At 44.0% G+C, this 17,467-nt stretch overlaps 1 protein-coding gene across 1 annotated transcript in view; it reads left to right on the forward strand.

Annotated features, from left to right (window-relative positions):
• The first annotated feature begins 955 nt into the window (after positions 1-955).
• LOC126263276 (uncharacterized) overlaps positions 956-17,467 on the forward strand; it is a 37,815-nt gene continuing 21,303 nt past the window's right edge. The window contains exons 1-2 of the mRNA XM_049960362.1: positions 956-1,070; positions 9,443-9,655. Coding sequence (XP_049816319.1) covers positions 956-1,070; positions 9,443-9,655 — 328 coding nt within the window. The remainder of the gene's footprint in view (positions 1,071-9,442; positions 9,656-17,467) is intronic.

The following is a 17,467-nucleotide window of genomic DNA, read 5'->3' on the forward strand; positions in this document are numbered from 1 at the left end:
TATTACCGTCCTGAACCCACCGATTCCATATTCTGCTAACAGTCATTGGATCTCGACCAACGCGAGCAGCAATGTCGCGATACGATAAACCGCAATCGCGATAGGTTACAATCCGCCATTTATCAGAGTCGGAAACGTGATGGTGCGCATTTCTCCTCCTTCCACGAGGCATCACAACAACGTTTCACCAGGCAACGCCGGTCAACTGCTGTTTGTGTATGAGAAATCGGTTGGAAACTTTCATCATGTCAGCACGTTGTAGGTGCCGCCACCGGCTCCAACCTTGTGTGAATGCTCTGAAAAGCTAATCGTTTGCATATCAGAGCGTCTCCTTCCTGTCGGTTAAATTTCGCGTCTGTAGCACGTCATCTTCGTGGTGTAGCAATTTTAATGGCCAGTAGTATGTGTGTGTGTGTGTGTGTGTGTGTGTGTGTGTGTGTGTGCGCGCGCGCGCGCGCGCGCACCGTATGTACGTATATAGTAAACTCTAAAGGCCCGAAGTTACTTTTACGTCTGAGCTTTACGTCTCCATTAAGAAAGGCTGTATTATGTTTGCTAGGGTCATTCCAATCGCATTATAAAACTGGTGTGACATCCCGTACACTCTAATTTTCTCCATTACGTGACAGTGCAGAACTTCATCGAAAGCCTTCTGGAACTGAAGGGACACGGCTCTAACACTAGCAGCGGAACACAGCAGTCTCTAGGATTACGCTAGGTGCGTCACCGCTTTCGCATTCGGACCGGAGCGCTTTGCCTGCGAGTCGCAGCCGCAATGGAAAGCGACCGCGAAGCGGCGCGAGGATCTGTGTGACCCGGTAACGGCGCGCGCTGCCAGCAAGGTCACGCGCGAGCTGGCGCGCCGGCAGACCGCCGGATTGGCGAACGGCCGCGCCGCGCCGCTCTCGCGGGTTCGTCGCCCGCGCGAGTCCGCCAGCCGCAGCAGTGGCTCGCCATGCTGCGCCGTCTCCGCGTCGCCCCGCTGCTTTTCGCAGCCCTCGCCCTCGACCTGGCGGCGCCGCTCCGGGCCCAGGGGCAGGAGGCCACGGCTGCTGCCGCCAACGACACAGGTAACCACCAGGCGCCTGCCAGCTGTCTGCTAGGTTATCTGAGTGTGCCGTGGGTCACAAAGCATGAGGAAGTTGCGAGGATTTAAAATTGTAGCGAAATGCAGGGATACCTGAAGGGACTACCAGTCGACCCTCAACAAACTCGTAAATAAATCTAAAGTATTACCCATTAACAGGAGGAAAAGGCCCCTTATTGTATGATTGCACGATTGGCGAACAAGCCAGGAAACTGCAACAGGCATTAAATATTTGGGTGCATTAAGGCAAGAAAGGAAGAATGAATTGATTGTTGGTGTTAATAACGATCATCCTCCTTTACCTCCTCTGCATTACTGCAGATGACGTGCCACTGAGAACATTTGTTCTGCGTATGCAGCACACGAGAGGCGCCTAGTTGTTTCCACTGTACTGTGTGGAATAAGAAGGTTCTGTTATAGTTCACTAACCTGCTGTCTTCAAGTTGATGTCCCCAGCGCAGAAAACAGCACGCAGGTCGTAGGGCCTGTATCTTGAGGCTGAAACTGACTTTTAGCGAGGTTCTGTTCTGAAATAATGTATCTCTTCTTTGGGATGCCACTCGCGTATTTTAATATAGCCACACGAGAAGACCCCATGATCTTAACACAACACCTTCTGATACAGCAAAGAACATGATCAAACCCAATGTTTACGAAAATGTATCTTTACACTATTTGTGGCACGTCTCTGTGCCTCATGACTACCGGAGTGAATCTTTTAATACTGACTACTGGCAAACACATCCTGCGACGGGCAACATGTCTGTTCTTATCGACTGCCTAATCCAGAGTGACGAACAGGAACTTAACTAAAAATTGGAAACACTTACTACGACATACTACATGTCTGTTCTTCTCTACTGCCTAATCCAGAGTGACGAACAGCCCGAAACACTTCGCGCGCCATACCAGAAAAGGCGTGACCCGAACGCTTCCAAAGTGCTTCGTCTGCGATTTCGTCAGTCTTTTGTTTTTGATTTAAATTGTTTTTAATAATTCTAAAATGACTGATTGATAGTCAGCTGTTGAGAGATATTTATATTAAAAAGCGAAGTCATTTCAATGAGTAGTTTAACTAATAATAATAACCATAGTTTAAAGTTTTGGCGCCCTTGCTCTGAACACAGTAGCCAATTACAGAGCAGTAGCATTACGCAGGCGGTCTTTCTCACGGGAATGGTACCGAATCTCACATCTGTCACCGGTACCTCACACCACATTTCTATATACTTCTTGCATCTCCACTGCTCTGGGAACAGCTTCTTGGAGCCTAACATGATGGCTGACTAAGCCAGAAATATTGCAGCATACGGAGAGATTTAAAGTGGGACGACAATATAAAACAAACAACAGAAAATGGAGACGCCAGACTGAGATTAATTGGAAGACTCCTCTGGAAGGAGGAGGTAGCTCACAGACCCCGCGAAACGTCTTGGTAGATTAAAACTGTACGCTGGAGAAAGACTCGAACCTGGATCACAGGGTTTGAGTGCCGAATGGGCACTGCAAATCGTAGTATCAGTTAAATACGAGGGTTGGAACTTTAATAGTGGCAACTATTTATTTACAGCTCGTACAGAATAGATACGTATTTCAAAGTTTTACTGACCTTCAGAGTAGTCGCCAGCATTGTGTATAACCCGCTGCCAACGATGTAGAAGTCATAGAATACTCTTAGCAGTGCCAGTTGTGTTGACAGTTCGAGTGGCGTGGTCTACTGCCCGACGAATCTGCAGCAGTTCTGAAGCGAATGCTGAAGTGTTTTCGTCAGTTTAGAACTGGTTCAACTGGCTCTGAGCACCATGGGATTTAATATCGGAGGTCATCAGTCCCCTAAAACTTAGAACTATTTAAACCTAACGAACCTAAGGACATCACACACATCGATGCCCGAGGCAGGATTCGAAACTGCGACCGTAGCAGCAGCGCGGTACCAGACTGAAGCGCCTAGAACAGCTCGGTCATAGCGGCCGGCTCAGTTTAGAAATCGAGATGAACTTTCGAGAGCTTAAACCAGGAGAGTCCAATAAGTGGTACAGCGCTTAGTCGCCCCATCAGTCAAACAAATCATTAGCAGTTTGCACTGTACGTGCTTGAGCATCGTCCTGCAAAATGATGGTCAGGTCCTGTCATCACTTCTGTCTCTATGCTGTTCACTTTTGGAACACAACCTACGACCAGCTTAGAAATGATGACACTTTCTGCTGGACCTGACCATCATTTTGCAGGACAATGCACATGCACGTACAGTGCAAGCTGTTACTGATTTGTTTGATTGATGGGGCTGCTAAGTGCTATACCACCTACTGCACTCCCCTGACTTAAGCCTTCGTAAGTTCAGCTCGATATCTGGAACGCTGCCTACCTCGGATTTGTTTCAATTAGTACTATAAATGATATTGGTGCAGATGGAGTACTCCCAGGTTCGAGGTCTCGTCTGACAGACAGTTGTAATTTAACAGGAAGATTCAAATCAGTGCACACTCCGCTCCTAACTGCAAATTCATTCTGGATAGAAGACCATCAAAAATGGTTCAAATGGCTCTGAGCACTATGGGACTCAACTGCTGTGGTCATCAGTCCCCTAGAACTTAGAACTACTTAAACCTAACTAACCCAAGGACATCACACACACCCATGCCCGAGGCAGGATTCGAACCTGCGACCGTAGCAGCAGCGCGGCTCCGGACTGGAGCGCCTAGAACCGCACGGCCACCGCGCCCGGCAGAAGACCATCTTTCGACCGGTACATCAGTACTGCCATAAGCCTGGGACTTATATCAGAAAATACTGAGAGATAGATGTAGTCTAAAGAAGAGAGCGGATTTTGTCATACATTGGTTTAGTAATCCGAAAGCGTTAAGAAATGTTGTTTCGACGTACAGTGATTTACACTTAAGTTCAATCTTTCTCTGAACCTCCCATCCCCCTTCTCCCTCCCCTCCCCCTCCCCCACACACATACAACCCATATTATTTCATGTTCAGAAATTCTTAAATGGAGAGAAGGAAACAGATACGGTTTAAATTTGAGTTTCAAGTTAATTTTACTATCTTTTTCATTCTTTATTTCACTGGGTATATGGTCAACTATTTCATGGTGGAATACCTCACTTCTTTCTGTGCTGTACTCTAAATGGAGAGAAAAAAAATGGCACAACTTGGCTAAAAGAGGGGATAAGTTGATATGATGTATCATGAAGGGTAGTATGAAGAATAGGGGGCAAGGGGATTGCAGAGGATAACTAAGGAGGAAAAAGTGATATAAAAAGCAGTGTGACAAGTGCCTCCCGTCGGGTAGACCGTTCGCCGGGTGCAAAGTCTTTCGATTTGACGCCACTTCGGTGACTTGCGTGTCAATGGGGATGAAATGATGATGATTAGGACAACACAACACCCAGTCCTTGAGCGGAGAAAATCTCCGACTCAGCCGAGAACCGAACCCAGGCCCCTGGGATTGACATTCTGTCGCTCTGACCACTAAGCTACCGGGGGAGGACAGAAGCAGTAATAACAGGAACCTTATCATCTATCGAGATCTAACTGAAAGATACTAATGCACTTTCATTTAATGCTTCTAATAGCTCGTAAAATAATAGCGACGTAGCACTTGCGTCGAGTCTACAAAATTTCGCGAAAAAAGTCGGAAAATGAAACCCACTACTACAACTGGCAAGAAAATTTAAATTCGACCGTAAAATGGATGTAAACAGAGCCGAAATTCATGACAGAAGCTGTAACGTATTCGTGAAGAGATCCTTTTGAATTTAATCTCTCCGTCGTACCCTTTCAATGGTCTCCTGATCTGGCTTAATAATAAATAAGGAGCATCTTTTTCAAGTACTTGGATGTAACTATTAAAAAAAAAATAAGCATGTTCTCCTTCTCCACTTGTGTTCTGTGGTATCCTGGGATGTCTATTATTTTAGCGACAGAATCTTTCCTTGGCCTGTAATAATTTCACACAGAGTCCAGTGATTTTCATTTAGATACGAGTATACTTCACTTGATATTCCAACTCATGAATAGTTTTATTTAGCCTAATTATTTCATCTTGTGAAATACGTCTGAGTTGAAGGTTCTGATGTTCCTAGCTCCAGTACTGGGAAATATTTTATTACTTTTTACTTTTTATTACCTCGGCAGTGTGGCAGTTTTTTATTCAGCGAACAGTCAGCGGTGGCCTTTTTTTGGTACTGCATTCCATAATAGTTTTTGACGTTCATAAACTGCTTTGGCTCCGAGTGTAAAGAATGAAACACGTTGTTATGAGGGTATACAAAGTCTTTCCGATACTTACTGCATTTCGCTTTCTCGTACGATTTATTATCAATTTCCTGCTTCTAAGAATAAACATTAATGTTCACTAAATGTCTATTGGTTACAAGAGAATCGTAAGTAAGCAGCCCTGTAATGTGATGTTTCATTACTCTGAGACTTCGAAGGATACTGAATGAATCACAGATATGGTGTCTTCCTTTTGTTTTGCTGTAATTCGCTACATACACATGCCCCCTTTTGTGAGAACTATGTTTCAGATGAGCACAAACGACACTACTCGCATTCGTCAGGCAACAGTGTGGCTGACGGGTCGCTAAACGCGCTGCTGTCGCAGGTATAACAGGACTGTCGCGACTGTATGTGTAAAGCCCCTTTTACGAGAGCGACTTTCTTGTCTCAATCGACTGGTCTTGGTAAGCAGGTTTACTGCAGCGCCCCTGGAGTTTTGGTCCTGTACTGAGTCTCGTCTGTCACGAAACGTCGTTTTCACTTATACGGCTACGCCAAAACTGCTAGCGTTGTCAGAGCTCTCTGCTGTGGCGTTTGGCACCTGACCGGTGAAAGTGAGATTCTGGAGGCGCTCTTTTTTTATACAATAAAAGGATCGATGTGTAGTACAAGAAGGTAGGAACAAGACCGATAGAAGACTTTACTAATAACAAATGCAAAGTTCGTAGTGGATGTTTTTGACAAAGATCGTATGGTTATTTCTCCACGCTTTTGAGAGCATAAAGAATAGGAAAAAAGTCGTCCAAACATTTCAAAAGATCTGCATTTATATCCTCGAGAAAATATAAACTGGGTGTCCATAATTAAAGTTCCAGTTTCAAAACACTGTAAAAAGAGAACCATTGGTCACGATTGCGTCAAATTTGAACAGCATATTATAGCCGTAGGGGGAAATTGTCATGGAACAAAAAAATTTAACGAAAATATTAGCAACAGATGGCGCTGTAAGCTTCTTAACTTAAATGTGTAAGTAGGCTGTTTAGGTTTTTACGTTGGTAACGCCACGTAGTGCTCTGTATGAAAATCACTGACTGCGCTGTGTGCGGTCTGTGGCTGGTTGAACTCATTGTTGGAATATTCGCTTGTGTAGTGTTGGACAGTTGGATGTGAATAGCGTGTAGCGTTGTGCAGTTGGAGGTGAGCTGCTAGCAGTGGTGGATGTGGAGAGAGAGATGCCCGAGTTTTGAGAGGTTACTATAAGTGAACGATCTGGACTTGTGTCCGCCAGAAAAAGGAAATTTGTAAAGGTGGATGTCATATAATGACTTTTGAACGCTATTAAGGTAAATACATCGTTTGTTCTCTATCAAAATCTTTCATTTGCTAACTGTGCCTATTAGTAGTTAGTGCCTTCAGTAGTTAGAATCTTTGGTTTATCTGGCAGTATTGGGGCTCGCTGTATTGCAGTAGTTCGAGCAATTAAGATTTTTGTGAGGCAAATGATTCATAAAAGGTATTTGTTATTGTTAGTCAGGGCCATTCTTTTGTAGGGATTATTGAAAGTCATATTGCGTTCCGCTAAAATATTGTGTGTCATTTTAGTGATGATCAGAATAAGTAAAGAGAGAAATGTCTACGTTCAGTTTTGTTCAGCTGTTTGAAAATCAAATAACGTAAGAGTTTTTCCAGCACTGTCATTCTTAATTTCCAAAGGGGACGTTTGAAATGGAGTCGGCTGCAAATGACAGATGAAGGCTAATGGTTTGAGTTGCACGTTACACCATCCGTATTGTTCAATGAGCATGACGTCACAACTTCGGCAGTCAACGTTTGTGGTAGTGTTAATTAGGTAAGCCCATCCACCACAGCGTGGTCGTAATACTGCGGATGGGAAAAATCGGTTTTTAAGTGTCCTGAGGCCAAACACTGCACAAAAATCAAAATAATATCGGTTGCTAACTGCCGTGGAACTGACACAAGACACGTTCAATATGCTGTCCTCCGCTTTCTGTCACAAGTTGAAATCGGGAAACAGCATGTTCCACAACAGATCGGAATGTCTCGGAGGTCACGTTGAGAATACGCTGCGTAATTCGTGCCTCCGGCCCAGCTACGTTCGTAATTGGAGCACTCAGCACCTGTCAGCCAAACTCACGCGGGCTAAGATCAAGTGATGTGGACAGCCAGGTTGTAGGGTATTGGCGGGTGGCAAAACTAGCATCTGCGGCAGCCGCTTCACTGGCTGTAGAGGATCGTTACCTTGCATAGAAATAATCCTAGCCAAACATTCACGTCGTTCAAGGGTTGGTATGACGCTAGTGGGCAAATCACCCTTGTAACCTTTACCTGTGACGGCATAGGTAATAGGACCCCAAGGACTCATCTCCTCGAAAAAAAAATACGGCCCTTGCAACAAACGGTGGTCTCAACCCGCACCACACACTCACCTTTGCGTGTGGAGGGGTACAGGCTAATGTGCTTGCGGATTTTCCGTAGCCCATATTCTGCAATTCTGCGTATTAACATGTCGTTGGAGATGGAAATGGGCTCCGTCTGTCCACAGAATGTTCCATTGCCATTCATTGTCCACTTCCAAGCGAGCAAGAAATTCCAGAGGGAACGTTTGTCTTGCTGGCATGTCAGTAGGTAGCAATTCCTGAACATGGGTGATTTTGTGTGGATAGTAATACACGATGTTTCGTAGGATTTCACGCACCGTGCTCGCTGGCATGTCCAATATTTGCACAATTCCCCGTGCACTGCATGTTTACACACCACAGTGCGACCCCCCGTGTAACGCTGTGGCCCCATATTCGACAGACGTCGGATCAACCGCTTTCATCCCCACGCCACGCTGTACTTCAAAATACCCTGTCTTTTCGATTTACTAATAACTAATCATTACCGACGACAGAATAGTTACCACATTTAAATGCGATTTTATGTACAGGAGTATCTATTTGAGATGAGAGACTGCAGTGCTGGATGTAAGACTGACGCAAATAACTACAGAACCACTTACCCAGTTTGTGTCTTTCTTTTTTTTACCACTATGTAATATTAAATTAAACCCTTTGGAACAGTTTAATTGTTCAAAAAATTGTTCAAATGGCTCTGAGCACTATGGGACTCAAATTCTGTGGTCATAAGTCCCCTAGAACTTAGAACTACTTAAACCTAATCAACCTAAGGACAACACACACATCCATGCCCGAGGCAGGATTAGAACCTGCGACCGTAGCAGTCGCGCGGTTCCTGACTGAGCGCCTAGAACCGCTAGACCACCGCGGCCGGCCGTTTAATTATTACAAGACTGGTAGCCATGTAAAGGGTCACTAACTCTTTTATAGTGTGTAGATGCACACATGAGCAATGGGCATAACAACACACAAAATCTATTAAAAAAACAGAAACAAAACAAAAAAAACTATGTACCGACCACACAGCCTACGTGAGCGAAGCAGTTGGCGCGATGCTAGTCTGTAACGAAACCATGAGCAACGACAACGCCAGGCACTTAGATTCTGGAGCGTGGCTTCCCTTTCTTCCTCCCATGCTATAGGATGTACTGTATAAATGACATCCTATAAGCTTTTCTAATATGTGAGTTCTTCAGTGTGCACATATTGTTATACACAAATCATATAAGCACATCCGGACTAACGATTAGGCACCTGCAGGGGACACCACGTGATCATTTTCTCCAGACCCTAAGCAAACATCGGACCAATGCCCTTTTTTCATAGCCTAGAGTGTCCGGAACTCTCGCAGGACTAGTGGCGCAGAGTCACCAAAATATGCTGTTCATACGTGACGTCGTTCTGAGCAATGGTTCTCTTTCTACAGCGTTTACAAACTGGAACTTCAGTTATATACACTCTGTACTTACAAACGAAGGCAAAGTGTCTTGTTTCTGCGCATGCGCATTCTGCAGCGTAATCGAAATAGCAGAACTCGCTCGTCACTGTCATTATTCACTGACGTCACTTAAAGGATTTTAGAACTCCTCGCTCGGCACAGTTAGCCGATTACTGACGTCACTGGACCGCTCGCGAGCTGGTTGGCGGCTGTTCCGCACGCAGACACGTGACGAGTCGGTTGAGGCCAGAAAGTCGCCCGCCTTTAGCCGTAAGCGAGCAGCAGGCAGCCAGCGAGCGGCGTGTGTTGCAGCGGGCGGCGTGCGGTGTTGCAGAGCCGCGCCTCGAGCTGCTGGACATCCGGCGGCGGCCGCCGACGCGGCTGCTGGGGGCGCGGCTGCGCATGCCCTGCTCCTGCCAGGACCTCACCTGCGGCTGCTGCGTCGGCATGCGGATACAGGCCTTCAGCTTCGACCGGACCGGCAAGTAGCGCCGCGCTTCCCTCGCATTCCTCATTACCTGTTGTCTCTCTGAGAAGCTTCTCAAACACGCTGTCATCCTTCAACTCACAGATCCGAGGTGGGGGACCCAAAAATAACCGGAATTTCTTTCTGGAAAGCATATACTTTATTGTTTTCAAGTACAACTTTAATCTCCTTCGAAGTACTCTCCATTAGCATTAATACACTTGTCCAAACGTTCACTCCAGTGTTCGAAGCACCTTTTAAATTCGTACTCTTTGATACCTGCTAGCACTTCCATGACATTGCGTTTTACGTCTTCCACATCCGCAAAACGCTTCCCTCTCAAGTCTCTTTTCATCCTCGGGAATAGGATGAAGTCCGAGGGTGCTAAATCCGGCGAATAGGGCACGTGGGTCAAGGTAGTCGTCTTCGTTGAGGCCAAAAACCGGCGAACGCTGAGAGCCGTGTGCGCGGGAGTGTTGTCGTGATGCAGGAACCACACACCAGAATCCCACACAGCCGGACGTTTTCGCGACAAACTTCTGCGAAGCCGTTTCATAACCTCCAAATAGAATTGTTGGTTTACTGTCTGGTTTTCAGGGACAAATTCAGAGTGTACGATCCCTTTGATGTCAAAAAAACAGATCAACATCGTTGTCACATTCGATTTCACTTGTCGAGCTTTTTTTGGTCGTGGTGAGCCAGGTGACTTCCATTCTGATGACTGTTATTTACTTTCTGGATCGTACCCATAGCACCATGACTCATCACCTGTAATGATTTTGTTGAAAAAATATGGATCATCTTTGAACGCGTCCTTCATTTCGAGACAGGCTTGAACACGACGATCCCTTTGATCGCCAGTAAGAAGCTTCGGCACGAATTTTGCTGCCACTCAACGAATCCCCAAATCGATAGTCAAGATGCGCTGAATTGAGCTCCAGGGCAACCCGGACAAGTTCTCGAGTTGGTCGATTGTCCTGCGTCGATCTTCACTGATGAGATCACGTATTTTGTCGATGTTGTCTTCCCTTCGAGCAGTTGAAGGTCGACCGGCATGGGGCTGATCTTCAACCACCAATTCTCCCTTTTTAAACCGAGAAAACCATTCGTACACTTGCGTTTTACTAAGAGCATGGTCTTTATAGACTATCTGAATCATCGCAACAGTTTCTGCTGCGTTCTTGCCGAGCAAGAAACAAAATTTCACTGCCGCACGTTGTTCGTAAGAACTAGCCATTTCCTCGTGTCACGTCTGCACTGTACACACACTCAAAGAACTACCAAACAAACCACACTTCTCACTGTTGGGTCACGCCGCGTGGCAGAATGACTCAGCATAGCTCCTACTACAACCCTCTGACGGCGCAACCTGCTACTACAAGTACACGATGTGCAGCATTACGACTCCGGTTACTTTTGGGTCCCCCTTCGTACAGCTCAATCGTTCCTGAAGGCTTAAGTGTAAACCCACGATATGATGTCTCATGAGAATCTAGCGTCTACACTAATGGGAAGTTTGAGAAGCCCCTCTTCTGACCTCTTTGATCTGGCGCTCGAAACTGTGGCTCAACTCTCTTGGGTGTGACAGTCGCTCTTGTGCGTCAATAATAGAAAATAATTTATCACATATACGTATTTCAGTAATGTGTTCACAAACGTCTGACAAGGACATTCACTTCCAGTCTCTCATTGGTTACTTAAGCCCATGTTTGCTTTCCGGGCGGGCAGGCGTGCTGGTCCCCGGCTGGAATCCGCCCGGCGGATTAGTGTCGAGGTCCGGTATGCCAGCCAGTCTGTGGATGGTTTTTAAGGCGGTTTTCCGTCTACCTAGGCGAATTCGGGCTGGTTCCCCTTATTCCGCCTCAGTTACACTATGTCCGGGATTGCTGCGCAAACACTTTTTGCACGTATGCGTACGCCATAATTACTCTACCACGCGAACATTGGGGTTACACTCGTCTGGTGTGAGACGTTCTCGGGTGGTCCACTGGGGTCCGAACCGCACAATAACCCTATGTTTGGTGGGGTGAGTGGACTGCTGTAGCCTGTTGTGGGGTTGTGAACCGCTGATGGCTAAGCCGGGGACGAAGCCCCTCCGTTGTTACTAGGTCCCCCGTTCCATACAATACAATAAGTCCATGTTCCGTAGATCACAAAACAATTTAAAGGGTTTGTAATTGACTAATCACTTGTATTGAAGAATTCATCTATGACATTGAAGGGGTTTTTAAGGAGAAAAAACAGCTTTAATCTACCATGGGTGAAACATTTTATGTCAATGAGCAGATCATCAGAGTGTTTTATAAGTAAGTATTATACTTCCTATTGTGCCAAAGTTAAATTCACTAGAGGGAAGTATAGTTCATTTTTTTCTTCTAGTACAGTCCTCAAAGTGCAATGACATATTGACAACTTGTTTCGTGAGTGAATAACTATACTGCGAGGCCGGCGTTAAAATTCCCATTTGTTTAATCAAATGTCTTATGTATTACGTGGACTTTGCATATAAGTTAACATACTTTATTTTGTGTAATGAATGCTTTTTTGCCTTGTTGGTGAGTTACTGCAGAATATTATGCTGCAAGACATCAGTAAATGAAAATATGTAAAATGAGTTAACTTACTGATTTTTATGCTCCCAAAGTTTTTGATTATTCTTAAGACAAACATTATATTTTAGCAGGTTTACTATATTCTTTTCCAATTTAAATTTTCATCAATATTCATAGCCAAGGACTTTCTACTCTATAATTTTTTGTGGGTAAACTTCTTAAATAGTATGTGGGTGTATGTGACTATACAAAACTGGATGAAATGTATTTCCCCCAGTTTAATGTTCGTCGATTTGTGCTAAAGCAGTCAAGAACATCAACAAAAACATCATTTAGTATTTTCTTTTTCGATCCTTCTTCTTGTATCAACTGAAAAAAGGACTAACTGGGAAAATACCCTGAACTAATGACGTATTACACCTGTGATTGAGAACATACAAATTTATAGGGCCAAGCTAGTTTTTAACGTTTAAGCGGAGGTTATATCAATTCCATAGAAACTTAACCCTTTCAGGGACACCTTGATATTCCTCACTTTAGATGGGGATGTAAGACAGATTTTAAGTTCACTAAATTTCCTCTATATTGGTTCTTAACTGTACGTTGTTACTTTCATTTCTGAGCTTCTTGGACCGATTTTCTCGCGTGCTTTTAAAAACAAGTTATTAAAAATACCTGCTAACTTGAACTGCCGTTTATAACACTCCCATTCTCTTTGCTGGAAATAGTGTTATCTTCTAAGACTTCATTCCCCGTCTCTCTTTTAACAATATTCCGTACTGATTTGTTTTTAGTGTCTGATCTGGCAATTTCTGACACGATGTGCATACTCGTGGATTTTTAGAACTTCTTCAAAAATGTTGCAGTTCTATTTATCTGTCAATATAGTACTATCTTGAGCTGCTCAAGCAACAAAATGTGTAACTGACACTAAACCATATGTTGCTAGCAACATCTCCATTTACCTTTCCTGCCCATTCCCTGCAAAAAATTTACATTAAGATCATCACAAACCACCGACCCGCAATTTACTTGAATTATGCGACCTGTACATAGATATCTGATACCACTTGTCTTCTTTTTTCCGCATACGTTGACATTTTGCTGTTTGCAATATCGCCAAACAGGAAGGTGACGTTACAAGAGGCCACGTTTTTACACCATTATAGAGAAATTTCTAACTTCTGTGTCGCAATGGGAGAATATAATGTGTTTCAAAAAAAAGTGACCCCTAATTGTGTTGCGCAATGTATACAGGGTGTTACAAAAAGGTACGGCCAAACTTGCAGGAAACATTCCTCACACACAAAGAAAGAAAATATGTTATGTGGACATGTGTCCGGAAACGCTTACTTTCCATGTTAGAGCTCATTTTATTACTTCTCTTCATATCACATTAATCATGGAATGGAAACACACAGCAACAGAACACACCAGCGTGACTTCAAAGACTTTGTTACAGAAAATGTTCAGAATGTCCTCCGTTAGCGAGGATACATGCATCTACCCTCCGTCGCATGGAATCCCTGATGCGCTGATGCAGCCCTGGAGAATGGCGTATTGTATCACAGCCGTCCACAATACGAGCACGAAGAGTCTCTACATTTGGTACCGGGGTTGCGTAGACAAGAGCTTTCAAATGCCCCCATAAATGAAAGTCAAGAGGGTTGACGTCAGGAGACCGTGGAGGCCATGGAATTGGTCCGCCTCTACCAATCCATCGGTCACCGAATCTGTTGTTGAGAAGCGTACGAACACTTCGACTGAAATGTGCAGGAGCTCCATCGTGCATGAACCACATGTTGTGTCGTACTTGTAAAGGCACATGTTCTAGCAGCACAGGTAGAGTATCCCGTATGAAATCATGATAACGTGCTCCATTGAGCGTAGGTGGAAGAACATGGGGCCCAATCAAGACATTACCAACAATGCCTGCCCAAACGTTCACAGAAAATCTGTGTTGATGACGTGATTGCACAATTGCGTGCGGATTCTCGTCAGCCCACACATGTTGATTGTGAAAATTTACAATTTGATCACGTTGTAATGAAGCCTCATCCGTAAAAAGAACATTTGCACTGAAATGAGGATTGACACGTTGTTGGATGAACCATTCGCAGAAGTGTACCCGTGGAGGCCAATCAGCTGCTGATAGTGCCTGTACACGCTGTACATGGTGCGGAAACAACTGGTTCTCCCGTAGCACTCTCCATACAGTGACGTGGTCAACGTTACCTTGTACAGCAGCAACTTCTCTGACGCTGACATTAAGGTTATCGTCAACTGCACGAAAAATTGCCTCGTCCATTGCAGGTGTCCTCGTCGTTCTAGGTCTTCCCCAGTCGCGAGTCATAGGCTGGAATGTTCCGTGCTCCCTAAGACGCCAGTCAATTGCTTCGAACGTCTTCCTGTCGGGATACCTTCGTTCTGGAAATCTGTCTCGATACAAACATACCGCGCCACGGCTATTGCCCAGTGCTAATCCATACATCAAATGGGCATCTGCCAACTCCGCATTTGTAAACATTGCACTGACTGCAAAACCACGTTCGTGATGAACACTATGCTGTTGATGCTACGTACTGATGTGCTTGATGCTAGTACTGTAGAGCAATGAGTCGCACGTCAACAAAAGCACCGAAGTCAACATTATCTTCCTTCAATTGGGCCAACTGGCGGTGAATCGAGGAAGTACAGTACATACTGACGAAACTAAAATGAGCTCTAACATGTAAATTAAGCATTTCCGGACACATGTCCACATAACATCTTTTCTTTATTTGTGTGTGAGGAATGTTTCCTGAAAGTTTGGCCGTACCTTTTTGTAACACCCTGTATATGACAGTACTAGCTGTTACTCGTGGCTGCGCTCGCATATCACAAGTTGTTTTATCATGAGTGATGGTGAGCTATCCTCACGTGTCTGTCTTTTCGGGTAAGCTCTCTTCCCCTCCCATGCCCCTCCCATTCCATCCCAAAGCACGATGCATCGGCATGCGCAGTGCTGCTGTCGAGCAGGATGTACAGAGGGGCGTGGACAAGAGCGCGCAGCTATTCATCGTGCTACTGAAGTAGCTGTACATAATACAGTGTGTACATTACACACAAATAGTGTGGAAGTATGGATTAGAAATATTTAAGATTATATTAGCATTGTATTTATTACTGTGAATCGTATCATGCAACACATATCAACCAATAAATATGTTTTCGCAAACATGATAAAGATCAAAAGTCAAAGAGCAAATAGCTTTTCTCAAAGGATAAATATTTTCCGTAATTCATGTAATTTTCTTCAGATCAATAAGTATCTTGTACTACACGCTTTCTAAAGTAGCACATGTTCTTCCTCAGCGTTCGATCTATGTCTAGGACAAATTTCATCATAATCGGTTCAGCTGATAATCTCACTGCTGAAACCATACGCTCGTAATAATTGCTACTCACACTGCCCGTTCGTCACAGCCATAAGTAATTATCCTTCATTCGTTGCACAACTTAGCACTGATTTCCACAACAAAGAACAGACTGCCCCATGTTTCTATCACATAACTTTTGAATAATTGAGCTAAAGCAGTGGTTCACAACATGGGGGTTAATTACCCCCTCAGGGGAAAAATGAAACATTCTGAGGGGTAGAAACTAAACGATTCGATTCTTTTTCAGTCAAGAAACTAAATTATTTTTAAAAGAGCATTACCATTATCACAATTTTGTAAGACCAATATTTATTATATAAGTTATCAATAATTCTCAATTAGCAGCATTAATGTGGTGGAAGTTCCAGGTTCCCCACCCAACTCACCCGCTACACATATATGTTGAGCTTTGTCCCGTACATAGCTCATGATAAAAGTGAGACATGTACGTAACAAATATCTCAACTAAATGTCTTCTCCAATTTGTAGATAATACCTGCAGTACTCCAGAAATTGCTTCATTACTCGCTTCGAAACAGACCAATGAATTAGTTGACAACACATCACTAACTACATAAGGGCTACTATAGTGCTGTACACACTTTTATTGTTATTATTATTAATATTATTATTATTAGAGTGGTTAGACACAAAGTATTAACAGCCTGAAGTCGGCAGATTTCTGCCACTTCAGAAGTAAGGAGTGGTTAGACACAAAGCATTAACAGCCTGAAGTCATCAGACTTCTGTCAGTTAAGAAGTAAGGAGTGCAGCAACGAATTGATTTTCGAACTGGAAGTATAGTGCACACATCTGAACTTTTTTGAATTTACGTGGAGTTGCAGGTCAAGCGAGTGGCGCAATGGAGAGGAGTAATGCAGGGGAAGCATGTTTTGAAACAAATGTGTACCCTCACAGTGGATAGTTACATTTCTTTTCTGAGAAGGAATAGGGTAGAACTGAACTTTCAATGCACCACGAATTCCTTCGTCATTCATTCTGACATACACACACACACACATACTAAATATCATTCATCTTCCATCATTTCAAAAAAGTGTTCCAAGAAAAGTCTTTCAGTCTACTATTTAGTTAGTGCTCAAGTTGGTGATAATGCGGGGCAGGGAGAAAGGGGAGGGACAGGAATCGTAAAGGGTGGGAAGGGGGAGGGCGGGGATAATACCTAATGTCTGATAGCACTCACGGGTAATGGTCCAAGAAAGGTTGGAAACCACTGCACTAAAGAAACGAGAAATGTAAGAAATCAAAGGGCTGCTGTATGTTTTTCAACACGTTTCTCACTATATCGCTGGCTCTCACACTTAGCTGATTATCGCTTCCAGATTTATTTCACATCAATATCATCTGTCTCTATACATTATAAAGTCCCCCGCTGTAGTTTCTGTCTATGAGGAAGGAAGGTGAATACAATTTAGTACCAGTAAGTGGCGCAGGTTGTATACGTGGACGAATCCTGGAGATACTAGAAGGTCTCAGATAGATTATATAATGGTAAGACAGATATTCAGGAACCAGGTTTTAAATTGTAACATTTCCAAGGGCAGATGTGGACTCTGACCACAATCTATTGGTTATGAACTGTAGATTAAAAGTGAAGAAATTGCAAAAAGGTGGGAATTTAAGGAGATGGGACCTGGATAAACTGAAAGAACCAGAGGTTGTAGAGAGTTTCAAGAGAGCATCAGGGAACGATTGACAAGAATATCGGAAAGAAATACAGTAGAAGATGAATGGGTAGCTTTGAGAGATGAAATAGTGAAGGCAGCAGAGGGTCAAGTACGTAAAAAGATGAGGGATAGTAGAAATCCTTGGGTAGCAGAAGACATACTGCATTT

This window comes from Schistocerca nitens, chromosome 6, assembly GCF_023898315.1.
Source record: "Schistocerca nitens isolate TAMUIC-IGC-003100 chromosome 6, iqSchNite1.1, whole genome shotgun sequence".
Classification (NCBI taxonomy): Eukaryota; Metazoa; Arthropoda; class Insecta; order Orthoptera; family Acrididae; genus Schistocerca; species Schistocerca nitens.